Source organism: Corvus kubaryi, unplaced genomic scaffold (genome assembly GCF_017639235.1).
Source record: "Corvus kubaryi isolate FWS band 111438036 unplaced genomic scaffold, C.kubaryi_AGA036_p1.0 71, whole genome shotgun sequence".
Lineage (NCBI taxonomy): Eukaryota > Metazoa > Chordata > Aves > Passeriformes > Corvidae > Corvus > Corvus kubaryi.
In genome coordinates, this window is record NW_024582059.1 from 11346690 (window position 1) to 11359297 (window position 12608).

Sequence of the window (12608 nt, forward strand, 5' to 3'; positions counted from 1 at the left end):
TGGTATTTTTCCTCACTTCACTGGCCAGGAAAAAACACTCTAAAGGTAGTGCCTTTATCAAGATACTTATTTAGGCTGAAATGTTCCTCTTTTTTCCCAATATCTGCACCAGAAGAATAAATCAAAGTGAGAGTTAAGATGACGAGAGAGTTGTCACATGTAAGGTTAGCAGAAGTGTTTTCTTTGCTGGAGAAACTTCTAAAACAAATCTGAAAAAAGTATGATGCAGGTACTAATCCCTCACTGCAGGGAGTCGTGGGTATGATGACTTCATAGGCTTGTTGTGTCTTTTATTTCAAGAATGTTGTCTTTAGGCCAGTTAGATAAATTGGTTAGTGATTGTCACATAGCATTTAGGGAGGGGTTCTTAGTTAAAAGTAGATCTACTGAGCGATGAAAACATCTTGCCCTGAAGCTAAGCATGTCATATTTGAAATCTGAGTGCAGCCTGGAAAAACAATCCCAGTGAAAACTCTTCAGAGCAGAAACGTGCTGTAATTTTGTATGGCAATTGGATTCCATAGCAGCTGGGGCAATATGAGCCCTGGGAGTTTGCTGGAGAGATTCATGGAAATGGAGATGAAGGTTCAGGGACTTTGCATATCTGAGCATTTGGAATGAAAGGCAAAATGCAGAATGCAAACCCAAATTGTTGCTCAGAATGAAGTCATCAAAACAGAGAAATAATATGGTTCTTCCTTCTCATGTCCACTGCAGACCTCCTGGCAGTGCCACCAGACCTCACTTCTGCTGCAGCCATGTACAGGGGTCCTGTGTACGCCCTGCACGATGTCTCTGATAAAATCCCAATGACCAACTCTCCAATCTTGGACCCACTCCCCAACTTGAAGATCAAGGTTTATAACACCTCCGGTGCAGTCACTCCCCAGGATGACCTCTCTGACTTCTCCTCCAAGCTGTCCCCACAGATTACGCAGTCTCTGCTGGAGAGTGAGACCCTGAACATGAAGAACCAGAGCCTTGCTCGGCAAACTGACCCATCATGCACCGCATTTGGGACCTTCAACTCCTTAGGAGGCCACCTAGTAATTCCCAATTCAGGTAAGCCATGCTGGCTTAAAGGTGCAGTTGTTTTGTGGGTTTAAATGGTGTTAGCTTGCTTTTATGTGGGGAAAGAAAGTCTATATGTGGGACTCTGCCTTTTCTTTGATCAAAACAGATAGGGTTTCCTCCCCTTCATTTGCATCTACCAAACTACTTCAAAATATTTTCCACCCAAAGTCCTGGCCACCTTTTAAATACTGCAGGCTTGAGGAAGACTTTGGCCCCTCACTATAAGAGCACAAGTCTTAGGAGTAGCAGCTGAAGGGTCTGGGGTTATGTAGCCTGGAAAAAAGGAGGCTGAGAGACGACCTTATCACTTTCTAAAACTACCTGAAAGGAGGCTGCAACAAGGTGGGGGTTGGTCTCTTCTCCCAAGTCATACTTAGGGATGTGATCCAGTGGTGAACAGGATGGTATTAGGTTAATGATTGGACTCAAGGATCTTAGAGGTCTCTTCCAACCTAAATGATTCCGTGATTCTAAACAGAATATTGCAGGGCTCTTAGCCACTTTCTGAGACATACAAGGCTTCAGAGCTCCCCTGTGTGAAGTGCAATTTAGCATCACCTTTTCCTCTCATGTGGTTCTAGAAAAGGGACTGCAATACAGTAAGCCTCTATTTGGTCACTGCACATAAAAGAGGACAAATTAATTTAAAAACAAATTGGTTGCTCCACTTCCAATTCATTGCAGACTATGTGCAGTTGTAGTAGGACAGCAGAATACTATTTTTGTGAGGCTTTTTACCTGTATTTATTGTTGACTTCCTTTACAACTAGGAAAGAGAGGGACTGAGCATTGAGGGCCTGTTGATGTAATGCAGCGTGCTGCTCAATCTTTCTCACACAGCACAAAGTCAGGCTTCCAGGCCCCTTCAGGCCACCCTGGCACCAGCAGGCAATTTTAGAGCATCCAAGAAGCTCTTGGGCAGCCTTGAAAGAGCTCAGGTCTTTCAGACAGATTTTTTTTATCAGAGCCGTGCTGCTGCTTGGTTCTTACATGAAGTTTTGATGTTCTTTCTAAGGAAGTTCAGCACCTAGATGGTTCCTGTGGGTTTGGCATGGTGCTGAAGAGCAGCATTAATATCTAAAGTGAAATTGAATCAAATATGTAATGCATTTGATGTGGGACATATGGGACCACTGCAGAGTGGTCAGGAACACACTTGCCCAATTTCACTCTGAATTCAGGTAGGACCACAGTACATGTGAGGCTGCAGCTCACAGCTTGGCCATTTTACAGCAAGTGCCCTCACCAAGCAGATAGTGCCTACCCTTGTCCCGTGCACCTTTGCTGGATCATTTCTTATTTGTGGATGTTATAGATAAAGCAAAATGCCTAGGTGGCCCAGGACCTGGGTGGTTTGGTCCTTCCAGGATGGAGTCCCACACTGCCCATGAAGCAGCCAAAAGTGGTGGGAGCCATAATCCTGCTCTTCTAACGGGAAGTGAAAATATCTATTCAATTTAAGTGAAAGCTGAACTGCTTCAATAAATCTGGTGCTGACTGATGAGCAATGTTGAAAATTCATGCTATACAATCTTGGATTTCACATTTTTCTAAGTACCAGCTGAAGACAGATATTGATACTCAGTTTTCTTATGCCACAGTGGTACACATTATCAGCAAAGTCTATTAGTCACAGTTAATTCACGTATATTAATATCAATTTGTAAAGAAAAAAACATTTGAGGCTGTAATCCCTTCAAAATTATTAAAGTAATGATTTTGTAAAATAAAATAATCTGTCTGCTGCTACCTTGTATGCCTCTGTGCTGCTTCTAGATGTATGTCTGTACTCCTCAGGGTATGATCAAAGTCGTTCATTTGCAGTACACCTGCCCTATTACAGCTGCAAGCATGCACAGGTTAGGTTGTAACAGGCCTGTAAAGACACAAGTGCCAGAAGGCATTTGTGGAAAATGCTTTCCTAGCTGACCCCTCTCCTTCAAAACTGATGTGGGACTGAGGCCCTGTACACCAGCACACAGGAGGTCTCCAGTGTAACCAAACCTTGTATGCCAGGGCCATGCAAAGTGTCTATAAAGTCCCTCTAGTGTAGAAACATCTATATGTAAATAATCTTCCTCTAGGTTTGTTTTCAGCTATGTAGTAATAACTGTATGCAAATCCTTGCCACTGATTTCCAGCTAATCTACATCTTCAAAGAGAGCTGGCTGAGATGTGTCCAGCAGAGTGAAATAGTCAGTTGGTGGGCCGTGTTTGTTCTGTGGAGACAAGACATCTATTAAATGGAAGTAATGTAAGAGCAGTGGTTTTTAATCAAGTGTGCAGCAAATCATTATTGAAAAGGACACTGAGCATATTTGCCCACGTTTTTTTCAAGGTTGGATACCCCAGTTTTGAGCCACTTTACAGGACTAGGCACATTCAAAAGTAGGAAGCCCAGTTTTGTCTCCCTGGCAGTCTAGGAACTGAGTGCATTAAAAGACAGGATGCCAGACACAGAAGCCATCTTTCAGGAAACAACTAGTTCTTGTTGCTTCCTGGACAGTGCTCCACTGCTTTTCTCTCCTGATCTTAATTAAGTAAGAATTGCCATGGGAGAGATGTCTCATTACAGCTGTTGGAAATTTTAGTCAGAGCTGTTTGTTTTTCCATCATTTTACTAGGTAAGCAACAGGGTAACCATCTGTCTGCTCTTTAAATAAAATGAAATGGAAGAAAATCCTCTTTTCCGCTCCCATATTTCAGTGCAGAGGAATAAGAACAGGCTGCTGGAGACTGGAGACACCAGGGTTACAGTAAATGCTTTTTCTCCCATCTTGCTGAGGTCATGTACAGTCTGCTGGTGAGGCTGGCTGAAAATCTGGCAGTGCAGGCTTCATCTTCTGCCTCTCCTGTCACTCCTCTTCACAGACCCACTCACCTCTTTTTTCTCCATCTTATCTTTTGTGTCTCTTCTGTTCGGCAGGAGTAAGCTTGCTGATCCCAGCAGGAGCTGTTCCACAAGGAAGAGTCTATGAAATGTATCTGACAGTTCACAGGAAGGAGAACATGAGGTAAAAAACTGCCTTTATTTCCTTGTGCATTAATAGAGGGGGGAAATGTAGTAACTAAGGACCTGTGGTAATAATGCTTATGCAAAGCCTGCTGCATTGAAGCCCTTTGCTGACTTGGAGGTAAATGCAAGCAAAGCCAAGGATAAACTTTGCCACAAAATCAGCTCAGACATTTGCTTTTCTAACCAAGTGTTGCACTCAGCAGCAAGCCCTCAGGCCGGGGGGATGCTGAATTGTAGAGGAGCAAGGACAATGTGCCAGCGTGAGTTTGTGCAGCAGAGAAGGTGTGAAGTAACCTCTTGATAAAGACCTGTGCTGCAAAGGATAAGGGAGCAGAGGAGAAAGGTGACAAATCAGCTCAGTGGAGGGACAGGTGCCTGAGCAGCTGACTTGGAAAATCTTCTCTCCTTTTAGAGTGAAGGTGAATTTCTTCATGGGCTTGGCTAGTCCATGCAGTGAAGAGGATGGAGCCAAAGCTTTTGGTGTCCTCTACCTCTCTGCTGCTTAGCCCCTGACACTGCACGCCAAGGGCACCCAGAGCCAATGCTGGGGTGACCGCTGTTGTTGTCTCCTGTTACCTGAGTGTGTGGCCAGCTCATATTATAGCTCCTAATGTCTACTGGCATGTGATCTGGCAGCCTTGAAATTGAAAAAAAATTGTTTACAAAAAGGCCAAGATACCATTTGGAGCCATTTAGAAAACCCTAATGAAGAGAAAGGTGAGATCTTAGTTGCAGAATGGACTCGTGTGCGCAAAGGCAGAATGGCGAATGTGAAGCTAAGGCAGTCATTACACGGTGCTTTGCCTCTTTCTCCTCCTCGTAGCTAGATAGGTTTTTTGGCTCAGCCTCTTAATAGCTTTTATTATGTGCTAAGCCACAGCTGTTTATACACTGTGTGATATTGAACACTATTCTTTAGCTTGGTAGTCTTTCACCCAAGCTAAAATAATCTGCTTAAAGAAAAATTAAGTAATCCTTCCACCCACCCTTTTGCATACATTATTCATCAGCTGCTCTTTGAAAATGGCTAATTGCAGCTACAGAAAAAATGTCTCTGTTCATAGCTAGTATTGATTATATTCTTATTACTTTGGGCTGTGTTTTAAAGACGTTTCCAAACAGTATTGAACAAAGACTCTTTCCTTAAGAAGGAAAAAAAAATCAGATGGCATCCCCTGTTATTTAGCTTGCCTCTAAATCTCCCTTTCTAAAATACCTAATTCTTTAAAAAAATTATTTGATTTCTAGAAGGTGCTGTATGTGTAATTATTTTCTTTGCAGCCAGTTATGGAGGGAATCCCTGTTACTTTATTCATGGAGCTGTGGACAACTAATGTCACATACTTGTCTAATTTATTTTCTTCAAGGATCATAAAGCTGTCTCTGCATGCTTTGTGATAGCTGTAACTCAGCAAGTCACGCAGAGGATAGAAGGATAGGTTAACCTGTGTTGGGAAAAGCATGGCTGGAGATGTGCTGCCTGCTAAACTGAGCAGGTATGCCAAAGGACACATGCAGAAGTAAATAGAATGGTGTGAATCCTCACTTACAATGAAGATTTTGGAAGTGATTTCTTTTCCTAGGAGAGGAGAGCAGAGCAGTCTGCCTTGGAGCAGCAGGGCTCATCATATTGTGGTTACAGTCACTTTCTGAGTGCCCAGAGTCCAGCTGCTTATTTGATCTGTGGCTGTTTTTCAGAAAGCACACCAGGCTCTTCATGCTCTTGGAAAGCAGCTTCTCTGGCACATTTAAGATGGAGCTCATTGGGTGTTGTCTAGATCACTCAGACCTGAATACTCTCTATAAAGGGCTTAAACACTGCAGAAGTGGAGCATCTTCCCCTGTTACCTGCCCCCTTTCCCCAGGTGCCAAGGAGCAGAAGTGGGGTGGGTGGCACCCAGCTGCAATGGTCTCCTGCTGCAGGACTGGTTACCAGACACTTCACTTCTGTAGCAGAGCTACAGCTCAGTCAAAGCTTCTTTTTCTGACAGCATGGGACACAGATGTTGCTTCATACAATTGGAGTCATATGGGTACCACAAGTTGCTGTGTGGCGTAATTATTTTTTAAGTCAGCTACTGCAATCTTGCAGCACTCTAGCAGAGAGTCCCCAGCAAGGACTAGCTGCAGACATTTGCTTTTGTGGCCAGGCAGTAACTGCAGTGTGTTTAACAAACCCTGTGAGACCCTATATTTATTTTCATGAGCACTGTGCAAATGTGTATGGGTTGAAAAGTCCTGTTATGTGTTGATGTTATTTGGAAGGGGACACACAGGAAATTTTAAAATGTGTGTTATAATCAGAAATGAAGGCGGTGTTTTCCTTGATACTACAACTACCAATGAGGCGAGAATGTGGTCTCCATAGTGCCACCCTAATAGAGCCAGAGCAGCAACAGAGAGGGGTCACCACCACAGCTCACATACCTCTGGCAACTTAAGATCTAGCTTACACTTTGTAGAAATATGACACTACTTCTGAACAGTCCAGCTGAAACAGAAAATATGTTATCTCTCAGACTCCTGCACATTCCCCTTTTCTTTTCCTTCCTTTGTTTTCATAATACATTTCCCCAGTTAGTCTCTGAAAGCTGTGGTACAGAAATTTGGGAGATGTCACAACCCAGTAATATCACTCTTTGTGTTGCCTTGCAGATTGGTTAGGAGAGCTTTCTGAGACAGGCTATTTATTCCATTTCATATCCATCAAAGCGTGTGAGAGCAGGAAGGTCACCCTAAAAGCATTATCCTTCTGCAGTGAGTTGGGGTTCTGATAGCTTGCAGTAAACACCACTTGGAGGCAATTGTTTTCTTTAAGTGTGTCAGTGTACTCGTGGCCCAGTGGGGTTTCTCTTTTACTGGACTGATACTCCAGGAGAGTGTTATTCCTGCTCCTGTCCTGCAAGCTCACCCTCATTCTTCCTGTCATTTGGGGCAGGATGGATGCCAGGCAACTCCCAGCTTCTGATCCCTGGCTGGTGTGTTGACCTCATGAAAAGATCTAAGGGCTTTATGAAGCAGCTACTGTGAGGAAAAGGATATCTATTTATAGATGGGTGTGTGTTTGCACACATATATGTGTGTGTATATGTTTATACACACACACACATATATATATATATATGCGTACCTGAAAAAATGACAACCCTATTTCACAGCTATCAGACAGGTTTCTGTCTTGAAGATCAGTGTCTTTTTCAGTGGTGAGCAGATGCTCTCTCCCTTTGTCTGGGGAAGTGTCACCAACCTTGAGATTTGCAAGAAGGAGTTCCTTGCTGAGTAGTGGTTTCATCTGTAAAATCAGCACATTATGTTGGCCGGTACCTGGCAAGAGCCTGTCCCCATGAGCATCTATGAGAGCCTGGGTCTTACAGATTGAGTAATTTATATAATTAATCTGTAATTTAATCCTAAGGGTTAAATAATAGGAATATAAACCTCCAACGTCCAAGATTTGCTGCACTGCCTCAGGTTAAAAACCAAATCTCGCTGTGAGCTAAATTAGCGGAGCTGTGTTTCCTTAAGAAACATCTGGCAGTGGTCAGTGCTAGATGGGGTCTGGGTCTTGATGGACCACTGGTTTTATCTTTTGTGGCAGTTCCCATGTTCTCTGTGAACCCCTGCTGAGCTTGCACAGCTTTAGGTGGAGCTACTCTTGCATACTCTAATCAGAGGCAGGAACTGCACAAAACAGATACAGCACTGTGAAGGACACTTCTGCATAATCCATCACACAGGAGGTGTTCCAAATGAGAGTGGATGTCGCTGTGCCCACAAAATTTGACAGCCCTGAAGAACAGAGCAAGCAACACTCCTGAAGGTCTTGATGGAAGACACACATAAATGTGCAAATTTCAAATTAGCTACCTTAAAAGAGAAAAGGTGAGCCTTGCCAGGATTGGTATCAACGGCTTCATAATGTTTGCATAGACTTTAATATAAAGTCAAGCATCTGATCAATGAGCATGATCCAAGGAGCAGTGTTGACTTTTTCACCAGTAAACCTTAAGCTTAGTGATGTGAAGTAAAAGAAATTGAAGTCTTGCACATTTCATTTCTCCACCTTCCTTCTTTATCTCAGTTGCATAAACAAAATTACTTTGCAACTCCAGAAGACAATTTCATGAAGTGCCACTCACTATAATTGAAAAATTCAACATGAAAAAGATCAGAGCATGAGCAAAAGTAGAAGGCAAACTTTTCACTGTATTTTTCTTCTGAAGATAGACTGTCAGAAGAACCAGGCTTTGTCTAGAATATTAAGTTTGAAACTTAAAAAGAACACATACTAAAAAATAAAGCCCCAGCAATGAAAGGAGGAATAAAATATCTTCCCTCTAACTTCTGGCTAAGCTGTGTAGAAGGGTTGCCATCTGTTGCTATGCGATAGCCATTCCTCTCTCCCTGCTCTGTCCCGTGCTTCCTGAGCTGCTGGGATTGCCTGGAGCATGGTGGCAGGGAACACAGTGTAGTCCCACTGAGGAGCAGAGATTTATCTGGTTGTGCTCACATCTGCTGTCTGACAGCTACCTTAATGAATATGGTCTGGCATATTACAGGGAGGCGGTTTCCAATGAGTAATCCCATTAAAAACACAAATTTGATTGTGAAGGGACCAGAGATGGTGAAGAAAAGTTTGTGTGCTTTTAAATATAAGTTGACTGTTCTTGATAATCTCTGAGGGATGGAAAAACATCTAAAAATATCTGAAGACCTTTCAGTTACTGTTAGTGCCTTTTAATAGAAATGCTAAACAGTGAGTTGAATTTTAGTCTCAGATCTTTGTAAAACAAAAACATCTCTCTGTTTTTGGAGTAATACAGCTGAGTGCCCTGTCTCCACTAATAAGTTGTCCCGAGACTGCTGGAAGCCTAAAGTGAAGCCCATGTTGATGGGGTTTTTGTAGAGGGTTGGGTTTGGGGTTCTTTTTTCATTCTTCTTAGCAGCCTATAAGATAGCCCACAGTTTTGGTGATGTCTGCTCATAGGTCTTTCTGGTTTAGAGGAGCTAACTTCCTTGTTCTATATGGTCCCCTGTGTCTCTGTTTGTGCTGGATCTCCCGCAATCTGTAACACATAAATATCAGTGTTGGTCACAACACATGCTCCTCTAGGCTGGGATCCTGGCTTTGCTGGTGCTGCATCACCTGTTTCAGGAGAAGGAATAAAATTGCCTGTAATGAGTGACTACAGAATAACTTGTCTTCAGGGAAATTTGTTGTTTACTAATTCCATGAATTAGTGTTGGTTTATGCTTTGAGGAAGAACAATTAATATCCCTTGTATAATCTATCTTGTCTACTGCATCTGTTTCTGTTCTCATTAGCTACAGTAAGGCATAATCCTTTTGTTTTAAAATGGAAATCAGAAAGAGTGAGAAGCAAGAAAATATTTGCCAAGAGATTTTTGTTTGTTTTTCCTGTCCCTTGTCATTGGGCACCTCTCTGCTGTCTGTGCCATTGCATTGTTTAGCCTCATTCCTCTGGGTTTCAGGTGTTTATTTCTGAGATCTTGTGGTAGTCCCTAAACACCCTGCTACCTGCAGTGATGTTAGAGCTGGAGAGGAAAGGGAATATCACCGTGATGTGCTCTGACATGTCTTGTCCCATACAACGCCAGAAATCAGATTTGCTTTTTGTCACTGTGTCACGTTACATGTTGACTCCTGCTGTGTTGCAGCAAGCTCACCTGAAATCTTGTTCACTTTTATTGCTTTCTTTGTTACTAAATAACTCTTTGGAACTTGTTTTGCTCCAGCATCAGCTACTGTACAAGTAATAGGGCTTTATTTCCTACTCATATTTTTACCCTCTCTAGAGTTTCGGCATTGTTTTCTAGCTCTCGCTGTTACTTGCAGCAATTCCTTATTAATTGTTACCTATAAATTTAATGATTGTGTTTTCCACGTCATGAGTAGAAATCCTGGCCTCACAACAGTCAGAGAGAGGTTTAGCATAGACTTTAACAGAGCTGGGATTTCACCTCAGCAGTGACAGTGACCCACTTTGCATCACTGGAGAACTTCGCTGCAACTTGTTATATCTCAGTTTTTAAAGGTTTATCTGCATGAGGTGTATGTTGGAGAGTCACTAGGACCAGCAGGTGTTCAGTAATTTTGTAGGTGCCAGTCTCTGATGTGTGCCTGGTTGGGAATTTGGGACTGTAAAGTCAAGCACCCCCACCCTTATGGCCCATTTTTCTGCTCTTCACTAATCAGACTGTCCTGTATCATAAATACCCAGGTCAGGACCATGCATAGCTCATCCACTTGGCAATAAATCATCAAAGTCTGGTGACAAAGATGCTTATGAACATGGGGAGAAAATATTAAGCCTTGATATTTTTAACATGTCCTTTGTATGCTTGTATCCACCTCCCATTTCAGTTTCTCACTGTTCAGTCTGCAACACATCCTGACTTGGAGTTTTGTGTAATTTTTTTATACTTGTGCTAATCAGCTATAAAATGTTGCAGCCCAGAATCATGCCCTTCATCAGAGTCCTAAAATCTGACAGTTAAAAAAATTTTGGCACAAAGCAGTGACTGAACTTTACTTGGAGACAACTTCAGGCTGTATGATTTATCAGTACCATATTCTTTTAATGACCTTTTGGGTTTTTTTGACTTCATGCATCAGTGCTTGTCAATTTTAACTCATTTTTCACCTAAAAGGCACCATATTAATTTTTTTTAAGACAATCACGATATATTCACTCCTACGTTCTTTCTGACTGCTTGTTTTGTAATTCAGTCCAAAAAACTATGATAACTTGTATTTTCTTTCTTTTCTTTTTCATGGGTCAGTACTTTTAGATGAAGTTAGGTTTACTAGATGATTAAGTCTATACCTGGTCATATCTGTCCATACAAATACTGTAATTTTGAGAGATCTTTCTCATAAGATACTATGTTTCTTGAAATTTCTTTAATTAGACTGTAGGAGAGTGTTCAAATATCCACCAGTTCCCAAGGCTGATGACCACTAAAAACCACTGACACACTCTGAGTGTTTTTTAGGCTTCTTGTTGCTTCTTATGAAAAAAAAAAAAAAAACAATGTAAATGAGTCAGAAAAAGAAGGAATGTTCTAGTGAAAAACTGTCAAATTATTTATTCAGTCTGGTCTTGAAAAATAGTGATACCTCATCTTTTTAATCTGAATCCAGAGATTCCCTGCGGTATGCAAGAGGAGCTGGACTAGGTACTCTATCTGCTAGTGTTTCATTTATTTTGTGTACTGTTTGTTAGGCTAAAATAGCTGGCACAATACGTGATAGCTGTCCAGATTGTTATACTTTACATCTTTTTTGAAAGACATCTATATCACAGCTGTTTGTTTCCAGTCCATGGATTTTCAGAAACCATTGTTAAGTCATTTAGTAAACTCATCAGTTAATTTCCACAGATGCATATCATCTGCATTTACTGATTTGCATAGATTTAAATTTTTCAATGCCAGACCCTTTTTTTTCTCAAATGTTACAACAACCTCCACAACATTTGTAGCAACAAGGGATGATTTTCAAAAGTGCCTTCATCCCATTTTGCAAAAGGATTTCTCAAAAGTTTGTCTTTCATTTTCTGTGAGATTAATGGGATAGGCAGGGAGAATTAAGGTGGACAAAATTAAATTAGTCCTATGGACATATATTTGCAATAGCCAAAATAGGTATGATAAATTTGGTATCAAAAATAGCTTCTGTCCTGATTTGGCCTCCTTGAAAATGTTATATCTAAGATTACCTGCTCTGTTCTGCATTGGTGTGGCCTCATCTTGAATATTGTGTGCATTTTTCACCACTGCAATATAAGAAATATATAAAACTATTAGAGAACATCCAAAGGAGGGCAATAAAGATGGTGAAGGGTCTTGAGGGGAAGCTGTGTGAGGAGTGGCTGAGGTCACTTTGTTCAGCCTGGAGAACAGGAGACAGAGGGGAGACCTCACTGCAGTTACAATTTCCTCCTGAGGGGAAGAGGAGGGGCAGGCACTGATCTCTTCTCTGTGGTGAGCAGTGATAAGACTGAGGGAATGGCCTGAAGCTGTGTCAGACGAGGTTTAGGGTGGATATCAGGAAGAGGTTCTTCACCCAAAGGGTGTTGGGCACTGGAACAGGCTCCCCAGGGCAGTGGCCACAGCACCAGCCAGTAGAGTTCAGGAAGAGTTTGGACAATGCTCTCAGGCTGTTGGTGTCACTCTTGGGGATAATCCTGTGCAGGGCCAGGAGTTGGACTTGATAATCCTTGTGGGTCCCTTCCAACTTAGGATATTCTATGATTCTGTGATTACAGCTATTTTTTTTTTCTCTTGGTAAAGGCGAAGACTTGCAGAAAAAACCGACAATGTTGTCTCAAATAATTTCCCTTAGTCTAATGCAGAATACCTGTATTTGTAAATGCAGGATGGGATTGAACCCTTAGCCAGAGCAGAGCATGTGAGGTCCTATGGGCAGATCAGGATTTTAAGTGCAGATCACACTGAACGCTTTTAATCTCCCTCTTGCTGGTTTCTGGATCATG

At 41.9% G+C, this 12608-nt stretch overlaps 1 protein-coding gene across 2 annotated transcripts in view; it reads left to right on the plus strand.

Moving 5' to 3' along the window:
- The window catches only part of UNC5C (unc-5 netrin receptor C), a 253828-nt gene that overhangs the window by 221889 nt on the left and 19331 nt on the right, over positions 1-12608 (plus strand). For both annotated transcript variants that reach the window (XM_042049631.1, XM_042049632.1), the window contains 2 exons: positions 718-1062; positions 4001-4088. In XM_042049631.1, the coding sequence (XP_041905565.1) occupies positions 718-1062; positions 4001-4088 (433 nt within the window). The remainder of the gene's footprint in view (positions 1-717; positions 1063-4000; positions 4089-12608) is intronic.